At 40.4% G+C, this 12169-nt stretch overlaps 1 protein-coding gene across 1 annotated transcript in view; it reads right to left on the reverse strand.

The window, feature by feature from the left end:
• Positions 1-208: 208 nt before the first annotated feature.
• LOC137433843 (cytoplasmic phosphatidylinositol transfer protein 1) overlaps positions 209-12169 on the reverse strand; it is a 269663-nt gene continuing 257702 nt past the window's right edge. The window contains 2 exon segments of the mRNA XM_078786030.1: positions 209-3415; positions 8494-8557. Coding sequence (XP_078642156.1) covers positions 3165-3415; positions 8494-8557 — 315 coding nt within the window. The 3' untranslated portion in view covers positions 209-3164.

Genomic DNA, 12169 nt, shown 5'->3' on the forward strand with positions numbered 1-12169 from the left:
CTACGGATAATGGCAATGTATGTGACATGTTTAGGGTACATGGATGATATGGGCCACAATAGTAGCGTGTTCAATTAACGATGGTATTTTTTTTTTGTTCAGAATGAGCAAATGAGGTGAGACTATGCGTTCTACCGAGTGCCGTTCTCGTTGTATTTGTATGAGATGTTCTGCCACAAGGTCTCGTCATGTGGTACTTTCTCCTTTTCAGAAATTTATTGAGCCTCGCTCGATAACTTTTTATCACTCGGATTTACAACTGGTATTGAAATGTTATACATGACAATGCACACAGCACGACTATTCGAGTCGGATATGAAGTTAATATTCTGAAATGAACGGCTGTATAATGTTGTTTAACATAGCATGACTACTGTACTGTTCCAGAATGTTTACAAGGTATTTAAAAGCTTGTTTGTGAATCATTTAAGATGTAACATCCTCAAATTAAGGGTGATCAATCGGTATGCAATTAAAGCTCTGTGCACAAAGAGTGTAAAGCTCGTGATGGCTCCTTGTCAACATCAGATGAACCTGTGGAGGCTGGCATGTCATGAGGAGGGCATCCACTTAATTATCTCCTCGGTTTTCATTAATTATTTGTTTCTTTGCAAAATTCTCTTTAGCTTTTTGCAGATTACTCAACATTATATGGAACAGTTCTCCATCTCATTGGCAGAATGGTGGCGGCTACATCCATAACAGCTGAACTTTAAAACAACAATAACTGCTCTAACACCTGGAATATGACTCCTCCTTCAGTTAAGCCCCATATCCTCACGTAAATCCATCTACGTACGTCTGTGATGAACCTCATGGAAAGGTTCACTCCCGTTGACTCTTGGGCCTCATCATCAGCCATGACCTGTCCTCGGTAGACCACATCTCCAAAATGGCCACAAAAGCCAGGCTTAGCCTGGGTATTCTGCAGCAGGCAGAGTACTTGCCTGGTTCTGCAGAACTTCAAAAGGCCTATTAAGCATTTGTTTTAAGCAAAAATGTAGTGTATCCTTTTTCAGCAGGTGCTCCTGCATTGTGTCCCTCGCCGATAGAAGCCGTGAAGGCGAAGTATCTCAAAATCCTTGGCATCACCTATCAAGAGGCTGTAGCAAAGGTTCGACTACTCTCTCACCATCGTCTAACTGGTGGCATATTGATCTTCTTACCGTTATCTCCCGTTGTTGCTCCACCTGCTCTTTCAACCTTCCGCCTTTCCCCAGCTCTACTCGGGTGAAAGCATTCATCGAGCAACTGTTTCTTTGTTAACCCTTACAGGGTTCTTGCTCACGTACACTCCCTTGTCCCTTTATTTTCCCATCTGTTGAATCAACTCCCTGTCCCATCACGTTCCTCCAATATGCACATTCTGCACCAAGCAGACAATTCAAGGTTGCACTCCCTGCCATCTCATGTCGTCATCTCCCATCCATTCAAAATCTTTTTTATTCCCATTCATCTCTTGCCATATCCTGCCCTGTCTTACAGGTCCTGCTTTTACATCCATCAACTGACTGCCTCTTCCCTTCTGTGTCGGGTGAAGCCCTCTCACCCTTTACTGTATCGTTCCTTCACGAACATCGAAATTGCACCTACAAATGAGATGATCCAACATATAAAAAATAGCTTGCTAAGGTCAATGAAAGTTGTTTCTCTATCAAATTTAACCCTTTAACTTTCAATGAACGATCTGCCTCGTTTTATATTTTACTTCAATATTATCCCACAAACTTTCTGATCAACCATCATTAAATTTTTCTGAGTGCATTATATTACCGGATTACAATAACGATCTCTTGCGCATTTCCCACATTTCATAGTTCACAAACTAAATTTCCCATAAATACATGTAACCAGTGCATTTGCATGTTCAAGAATATCAAAATAGACATGTTGGCTGCCCAAGAAACCACACAAAAGTAAAATCAAAGCAGATTTCAAAAATTGGGAATAAGTAAATGTGACCTTTTTTAAACTTCACATCTATATATAGAGGTAGCCATTTGTTGTGTACAGTTTACCGGGGCTGGCAGGATGGCCTAGGCTTAGGCACACTCAGCTCCGAGCCATCTAGCCTGGGTTAGAACCCCGGCCCAGCTATATAATTATACTGTCATCATCCTGGTGTTCCACAGGCAGGGCGAGTCATCAATGTGTGTGCCGTCCATCCGAGGGACGTTAAACAGGTGTCCCGTGTGGCAGCATTAATTAGTGGACATTAAAGATCCCACGGTGTTCTTCGCAAAGAGTAGGAGTCACTGGTACCCTGAACCAGTTACAAATTCCTGCTCTAACCTTCAGGGGGCACTGCAACAGCTGCACAGCCGTGCTCCCAGCCAATGATGCTACCCGCAGCCATGTGCTGCATACGAAAGAAGAAAAGTACACTTTGCCAATGACGTCATAAATATATACATTGGGTTTCAGGCAAGACAGGCTCATCTCTGGCAAGACATGGGCTACCTACACAGAAATTGCAAGGAATATCAAGATATAAGATGAAAATGTTGATGACGATCAGTCGTAATAACTCAGTGTTTGGAATTTGCTTTGTGGTTTACTTTAAGATGGACATTGAAGCAGATTAGGCCAGAGGTTGCTTTCTCTCTATAAAATAAAGGTCACCCTTTAATTCCTTTTGAGGTCCTGGTTAAAAGAACAAGGCAGCAGAACGAGGTGCAAAAATGTGCTCAATCCAATGCCAGGAATCCAGGAGAAGAAAAATGTTACCAAATTAAGCAATCCTGCCTCGGCCATATTCAAGGCAAGAATTACAAAGATCTGATGAGTGGAGAGCAGTTTTTCGAGAGTTTCCAATTATGAACCATCAAAATGTGACACTCTGGTTTCTGGCAAATGTCAACAAACAATGTGCAGTTGGTCCACAATGCAACTCCGATATAAAAAATTGGGAATCCACATGGGAACACCATAGACAAGCATTTGTAGATACCATTGTTTCCCACATGAACATGGTGGAGCCAGGAAGTATAATTGGATACAGCTGGCAAAGGAACAATGATGCTAGGCCCAATTATGGCCCAATATATATTTCACCAACTTTCTGATTTTGTGGTTACAGTGGTGCAGATGTTGTGAAGTGGTGGTGTGCCTCCATAAACAGTAGATACTGCAGGCAAGGCTGACTGGTTGCATCATCTGCAGTGTTAATGCTTGTTGCTGGGCAGAAAAAGCATTTCAGGAGCAGATGATTTTCGAGGTCGATCTTTTGGCAAAGACAGAAGTTCAGGTGCTTCAAGGGACACCGGCGTGGATGGTGTACTCGGTGGCGCACTGTGGGTGGCGGATAGTGTGGGTGGCTCACAGATGCAGATTACAGGTGTAACGATTCCCAACTTCTTGTTGGTGGCTTCCTGCGTCGTACTCTCAAAGTGCCGAACTTCTTCCATGGACATTCCTGAATCACCACGCCCAGCAACAACAACCACAACATCAACTTCTCCAAATAATAATACTATAATTTGAGAATTATCCGTTTGTTTGTGTGTTTGTTCACCACCGAAGGTGGATGGAGGGTATGCTTTCACCCCTGTCTGTCTGTTTGGCTGTTTGTGTTTGGGTGTCTGTTTGTGAACAAGATATCTCAAAGAGTTGTGGAGGGATTTGGACGAAACTTGATGAAAAGGTTGGGTGTGTGGTGTGACAAGGACGAAATGATTTGATTTTGGCGAAGATCCAAATATGGATTCGGATACGAGAATTTTTCGATCTTAAAGAATTTTAAAGAGAATTTTTATGCCTCTGCCCCCGAAGGTGGCCGGAGGCATTATGTTTTCGGGTTGTCCGTCCGTCCGTACGGGCTAAACCTCGTTTTGCTCAGCAACCACATGTCCAATTGAGACTAAACTTTCAGGGTAGGAGTGACACCCATGCAGAATGTTTTTATGATAATTATGACGTCATATGTCACGAGGTATGGCAGCCATCTTGGATTAAACGCAAATACATGGTTTGGCAGCCATTATATGTTTTGTGGTTTACTTGTGTCTGTGTTTTCGGTTTGTCTTTCTGTGTGATTAATGTTCGCTCTTTCACGAGCCTCGATCTTGTATACAAAAAAAAAAAAAAAAAAAAAAAAAAACTTTTTAAAAATCTCGGAATCCACTGAATTGAAAAATTTGAAACTTGGCACATTGTCAAGTACTCCCAAAAAGGGAACAAAAACATGATCATAGGTGAAGTGGTATACCAGCAAAAAATGTTTTAATCGAATTCCTTATCCTAAAAATCAGAAAAATTGTATGCAATTGATCTATGACCCATTTCTATTGAAATATTACATTTATGACATCATAGGTCACATGGTTTGGCAGCCATATTGGATTTAACCTAAAAAACTTTTTAAAAAACATCTTTGCCCAAACCACCAAATCAATTGATTCGAAACTTTACGTGTGTCATCGACGAGGCAGGGCGATTAAAAGATGTTCACGAAAACATCATTGTGTGTCACATGGTTTGGCAGCCATATTGGATTGAAGGAAAATATTAAATAATTATATCTCTGAAACTGCTTACCTATCAATGCGAAATTTTACAAATATCATCTAACACCATTGTTGCATATAGTTTGAAAATTATGACATTCTAGGTCATGTGGTTTGGCAGCCATCTTTTTTGGAAAAACGAATCTTATCCGATCAACACAAAACTTAACAAATGCGATCCCCTACCCATACATATGCAGAGTGTACATTTTTAAAGGTAATATGTCATGTGGTATGGCAGCCATATTAGCTAGAAAGCCGATATTTAAAAAGAAATCCCTTCTCTGAAAGCGCTTCACCGATCGATATGAAACCTGTCATGGCTGGTGAAAATGTGATACTTAAAAACAGTTGAAGGGATTTAAATCAAACTTGTTTATTTTTAGGAGAATGAACGAGGGCATCTACCTGTTGTGGGACTATGCGGAGGCATATTGGCGACAAAGTTGCATTGCTCTAGTTTAAATTTAAGATTCTTCACCATTGAGAGATGGGCCAAAAGCGATATATAACACATTATTTCAAAACGTTGTGGATGGATTATAACAAAACTAATTGTATGAGTTGGTTAGGCGACAAGACCAAGCCGATTAGATTTTGGTTCAGGTCCGAATCCAGATCCAGCATATCAGTGGGTTAAAAAACAAACTGTTCAACCAGGCGGAGGTATGCTCTATACCGAGTACCATTGTTGTTATTCATGCAGTTCCATTCTGACAAGTATGAGACAAATCTGTTTTAATAATAGCAACTTTTTTCTTTATTATTGTTATTATTATTATTATTATTATTATTCATGAGCAGCAGAAAAAAAAAAAAATTAAATCTTAAGGATATTTCAATTGTGAAAGAGGAGGAAGAAGAAGAAGAAAGACAATGACATGTATTGTGGGCTGCTTTTTCTTTTTGAAATAAACATTCAGTTGTAATAGAAAAATATTTTGAGAAAGGAAAAGGGTTGGGCCATCTCCACTACATATGTTAGAATGAACAACAGCAATGTCTTGAAACCTCTGAAAGGTGGGCCAAGGCCAGGACTTTTCAAAATATCTACAAAGGAGCGAGAGCGCTGAACACGCTTGAAATTACAAAAACTTCCTTCCTCAAAAAAACGATCAAATCATCAATCCTTTCCAGCTCGCATCTCTCCAAAATGATTCGCATTCAGCATAGAACGGCAGAAAAGATTCAGCATAGAACAGCCCCTCAACCTACCTATCTTGCTCCTTCCTCATCATTGTCTTTTCAAAGGTGAGTGCATTAATTATTTGCCATCTTCAAAGAACTGCCTAGGTGTTGATGTGTCGACAGGTCAATAAGGCAGGCTGCTTTGACTTGCACTCTGCTGTCCCTCTTAACGGCTGCTTAAGCATTTATTCTATTGCAGTTATTGACTATGATTGGGACTTAACTTTTTCCACACTTCAATCCATCATACCATCATATCTTTCTTGTCCAATGTCTTACACTTGGTATACTGAAATGTATTGAGGAAATTGCAGGAAGGAATTTGCTTTATTTAGTTGGAAAGCTCATCTGAACATGAAGAACTTCCAGGCATTTCACAAGACAGGAAAACTCGTGTATCCACTCTTAAACAAGTCAGAATGTAAAAACAACCCACTGTCATCCGAAGGTTTAGTCCAATTTATTTTCCAAAACATGGTGGAAATGGTTGGCAGAGATTGGAACAGAGAGACCACCAACCTGTCTGCAAAGGTGAAGTGATAGGCCCATAGACAGCTTCATCGTGGAAGATTCCAATAATCTTGAAGGCCGAGGCTTCCACGGCGTTAAGCTGAGCAAGATGTGAGGCAGGTGAGCCAGCCCAGAGGGGAGAGCAGTACTCCATAAAACTGCAGATGAAGTCCTTGTAGGTAGATTGGAGTTCAGGTGTGCCACCGAAGGTGGACGCAGGTTATGTTCTCACCCCTGTTTGTCTGTTTTTCTGTTAGCAGGATATCTCAAAACGTTATAGACGGATTCGGACAAAATTTGGTGGGAGGGTTGGCTGGGGGAGAAGGACGAATTGGTTTGATTTGGTGAACATCCGTATCCGTATCCGACAATTATTTAATTACCTTCACCAACGAAGGTGGTCTTCATCGTTGAGAAATAGGGCCAAGAACAATATACAGTATCGCACGATATTGCAAAAAGGTTGTGGACAGGTTATGACAAAACTTGGTGGATGGGTTATGTAGGTAACAATAAGAATCTGATTAGATTTTGGTTCAGGTCTGGTTGCAGATCCGGCCTATCACTGGTAAACTATTCGGCCTGGTGGATGTATGCCTACAGAGTTCCGTTTAGGTTTGTTCTGTTATATTATTTGCTATTCCTGCCCTCTCTTTGTGCCTTCATCAGCTTCATCCTATCTCAATCTCTAAATATGTTAAAGCACAATTGATCAAAATGTTGTATATGTAGATGTAGTAACTTTAAACTGCCTTCTGCTGAAAATAATGATGAAAACTGCACGATCAACATTAAAAACAAACACTGTGCCAATTTCCAGGTACATTTCCATTCACCGCAGAATCTCCACATCCGGAATAGATAACAAAGTGCTGAAATTCAGGAAAAACTATTCCAAGAGAAAAAGTATCTGACGTCTAAAGCCCAGAAAATTAAATTGATTTGTCTGACATTCTCACTCGGGTTTGCTTGTTTAACCGAACGATTATTATGCATTCACTTTCAACCACTTTAATATATTTTCCAGCATATTTGTTTTGGAACAAGGAAGGGAAATGAGCTGAAGAAGCAAGTGGTGAAGGCAAACATAACAACTGAGTGGAAATATGACCTCCTGGACATTTTTGTTTCAAATTGACGCACAACCCTGGTTACGAATTAATATGTCTTACAGGAACATTTTTCACAATGAAATAAAAACGGGAAACCTGGATCATAGCGACAAACATGATTACCTGTGCAAAAATGGTAGAATCTTGACCTCCCCGCACCACCTCATTATATCCCCATCTCCTCTCAACCCCTTTTTCCAAATTCCTTGCCTTCTCTTATAATCAATCCCCCCATAGCTCTTCCCTTCTCAATTTTTCCATATTATTTTTACAGCCATAGCCCACCATTTATTGCGCAATATTTGTATACCCTTCAAGATGATCTGGATGGAAAAAGCAAATATTGTATGTGGTCCTTGAATCTGTGCAGCTTGTAAAACTTTCTCTGTGGTAACTATTGTACACCGCTCCTTTCCTATGCCATCTCCAGGCGCTGCATGACGTCATTGCCGGGCACCAAAGAGGGCCCGGAAATGACGTGCGCTGAAAGGGAGTACTCAGTTTTCACTCCTTTATAGCCTTTAATATAGTTAATTAACTTATAGTTAACTTATAGTTAAGATTAACTTATAGTTAATCAATTAATCGATTAATTATTTATTGATTAATCAGTTAATTGTTTAATTTTTTCGATTAATGACTAATTTAATAATTTTTTTAAAAGTTACAACTTCGGATGAAGCACTGGTGGTTTAGGTATGCTATTAGCCAATTGATTAAGAAAATATTTTATGATCATTATTTATTGATTTTAATTACGCATTTAATCAATCAATTATTGTGCACCTATCCCACCCAATACAGTCTCTATGAGCTGCACTGCGGTATTGCTGAGCGCCGAAGGCACCCCGGCAATGCCGCGCTGGAGGATGTTATTTATTTATTTGGCATGGGGGCGGTGTACTTTTAATGTATCTGTATTTGTTGCTCTTCCTTTTGCAATCACATTGGTCTCCTTAAACGGCCAAAAACAGCAGGAAAAACTATAATCTATGTGCATTCATCAAGTGCCAGCTTGTTTCTGCAATCCAGTGGGCCTCCTTATTAAACTATCAGTCTAGTGTCGCATGGTTCTACACGTGTGAGATTTCATGGGCCAGTCCTGATGACTATTTGTGCCAATTTATTAGAGTACAATAAGGCATTAGGTGTGCTTGAGGTGTTGTGCTGACACATACCGTACCACTCATCGACCCATGCAAAGGCTTGCCGATGACCAATTAGCAGCACATCTTGGATGGCCTGGAAATGGCAGGATTACATCATGTTAAAATAGTGAAGCTTAAAATCCTAGAGCTTTGCACCTTATTATGAAACTGGTCATCTGTCACGGGCACATGTGCATTTAGAGCTGAATATTTTTCAGTTTGAATTTGACTGTATTTACTGTTCTAGTGCTGTACACAAAGTAGCATTGTATCATGAGGCATGTCATCCTCCATTTGTGTTTAATGTTGCTGCATCAAGGTTGTGAATAAAGTTTAAATTTGGCGAATGTATCAGTGAAAAGGCTGACTTGTGAAAAATAACAGAACACATTTAAAGTCTTGGGTTGCTAGGGAAAATGTTGGGTTTCAGACAATCGGCTTTTGTGCTGTCATCAAATAACTATCCATTGCCTTCAAATTAGCGGTGCAACAGAGAAGAGGCATTTTGCCATATAGTCCAGAGAGCTAAGGGATGTAACATGACCCTTTTAAAAGCAACGAGGAAACAAGGCGATGCCAAAAAATGCATTTGCGCAACTTTGGTTTATATCCAGCACCTTGAACTGAAGAAATAGTAAAATATATCATTAAAATTTATTGTTACCACACATGTGAACATCTGAGACATTTCGAATGGTCCACAAATGACCTGAATGGTGTTTGCACCACTGAAGATATACCTGTATATCTGCAGCAGAGAGAACTTTGAACCAAATGTCATACATTGCTATTCTCTTTACATATTATTTGTTAAAACAGACATGGTTGATCCATCTGTTATACAATATAACCAAAATTCATTTCTTCACAATCAAACAGATATTTGTCCAGAAGTCAATGATCACCACTTATTCCCACCTTACAGCACTGAATGATGAAACAGCAAGAGTCAAAGTAGCTTTGTCCTCAAAATTTGTCACCTTATTTGCTGTTCGGAGTTCACTAAAGAGGTTGGTAGAAGATTGAGTAATGGTGAGAAAGGAGATTTAAAAAAGGCCGATTTTGCACCATGGTAATGATGACGTATTGGGAGGACGGAGGATGCTATGCAATCAAAAATTAATGCATGTATACATGTATATATCTAATATATTGTGATAGTACGTCGCCTCTGGACAACTATGAGAGGATGGCGTGTTTGTAAGAGATTATGGACGTCGTTTGTAACTCCCAACTTTGGCCGGATCTTCATGCCAAAGGTCGGTTTACCATGCATGTGGTTAAGTGAGGCAAAAGGGAAACCATGCAGGCGGTTACGCAACATGCCTTAGTCAGTGAGCCGAGTGGAACAAATGTCATGCAACTTTATCTGAGATCAAACTTAGATAATGAATCCAAGCTGGCCCAACACCTAAACAGTCTTATGCCGCCATCAGCACGGACAGAATAAGTCAGGACACCGTTTCTTGAAGAAATGGCCTTTAGTGGCAGTAAAAAAATGCAAGTATTTACAATGGCAGCCCACAGGTACTTATAAGGAGAGAAAACAATGAAATGACATATATCACAACAATTAATCACAGCACATATACATTCCCAATTATCCCTTACGCAACAGACTTGCCTTCAGTTCCTTATCAACACACCACAGTACAGTATGCCGGCATCATGCATCCGATGTGGAAGGAAGAGCAAGATGGCAAAGAAATAAGGAAGAGAGTGAAAGGATGGAGAGGGAAGATGCAGGAAACAATGAATGACGAAGATGAATGGAGTGGTGAGAAATTAATCGACAAAGCGAGAAGGAGAGTGAAACGAGTGAACAAGCAAAGTGAAAGGAATGACAGAGAGAAGGAGGAAAAAAGGGAAAGATGAGAGGACCCTCACATTTATGTGATTAATAATAATAAAGCTCCCAACAGAGTCCGTGACCCTCTCAAGCTTTGAATCTATCCGGTCCTACCAGTCTTTTGACAACCCCTTTCCTTTACACTCTTCTCTCCCAGACGCTCTATGCACAACTTGTTAGAGAGTATCAAATCCACCACGCTGTGCTTCACCCCTTCCCCTCATCCGTGGGAGTAGCTGCTTCAAGCTGGGTCTTGGCATGATATCCTTTTGCAGGGGCTGACGGAACCGTTGGAAGCGGTTTTTGAGGTGTCAGTGAAGAGAATCAGCTCATGAGCCTTGAGTTTTGGTGCAATAATTTGTCACAGGCATTCATGAAGTGGTTTGAAATGGATTCGGGGGAGATGCAAGGAAAATGTGTTTATGTGTGGGGAACATATGTGGCAGATGGTTTGTAGAAGAGAATGTGGAATGAGAAAATGACGTGTAGGTTTTTCTAATTACCCAATCGCAACGCAGATCTATCAACACAGACTTTATTTAGACAGTTAAACTAAACAATATAGCTATTAAATAACAGCTTTAACTATGTGAGGATCTCTTTGGGACTCATCAAACCCACAACAATATAAGCCTCTTTCGATCCACTCACTCACTCACTCACTAATACAAATGTTTACTGCTTTATAGGTGGCTTAGAAAGCTGAAATTTTGCATACCGATGCAACTCGCCCCAGGAAAAATCACAGAGTTGGAAAGTGTCCAGAAGCGAAAATATGCACGAATAAAAATCGGCCGATGCAGCCTCGCTATGCGCACGGAAGAGATGTGACCCAAGACAATGGAGCTCACAGTCAAACTGGTTTCTAGGCAACATCAACTCATGCCTCCCTCTTATTTTATAACATCTGCTGTATTTACATTAAAATTTCTATATCTGGAGACATTAAAAAAAAAAACAGCTCATTCAGGTGTGTGTGTGTGTGTGTAGTAGTAGCGCCCGATTTCTGTTTATATATATATATATACCAGTGGGGTCACCCGTGGGAATCCCACGGGCATGGACGTGTGTGACATTTCGACATATTGAGTTAGATGCTGCACCTGCACATTCAGTTTCACAATAACACACACACACACACACACACACACACACACATCTCGTTTTTTCATTTCTGTACCTCACCATTCGGCCTCTCTCTTATTCACACACACACGCACGCACACACACACACACACACACACACACACACACACACACACACACACATATATATACACACACATATGTATATACACACACACATACATACACCCACACACATATATATATACACACACACACACACACACACACACACACGTACACCCACACGCACATATATACACACACATCCACACACACACACACACACATACATACATGCAAACACACACACATGTACACACACACACACACACACACACACACACACACACACACACACACACATATATATATATATATATATACACACATACATATATATATATATACACACACACACACGTACACCTACACATGTCCCACGGCACATGTATATACCACATCACACATGTATATACATGTTTAAAGTGTAAGTGCCCTTCCCTCCTCCCTTCTCCTGCCCCCGCCCGGCAACGCCGGGTACTTCTGCTCGTAACTAATAAAATAAAAACGAAGAAATATCTCTCAGCAATTTCCCGTCTGTTAATTTATATATTTTACAAATGTGAATTACACGTCCATGCACACGTGAAATGGAGTTTGTTTTTTCACACGTGAAATGAACACGTGAACCTTTACTTCCGGATAATAATGTTGAATGAAATAAGAACG

The sequence above is a fragment of the Myxine glutinosa genome, chromosome 10 (genome assembly GCF_964187855.1).
Source record: "Myxine glutinosa chromosome 10, kmMyxGlut1.1, whole genome shotgun sequence".
In the NCBI taxonomy this organism is placed as follows: Eukaryota; Metazoa; Chordata; class Myxini; order Myxiniformes; family Myxinidae; genus Myxine; species Myxine glutinosa.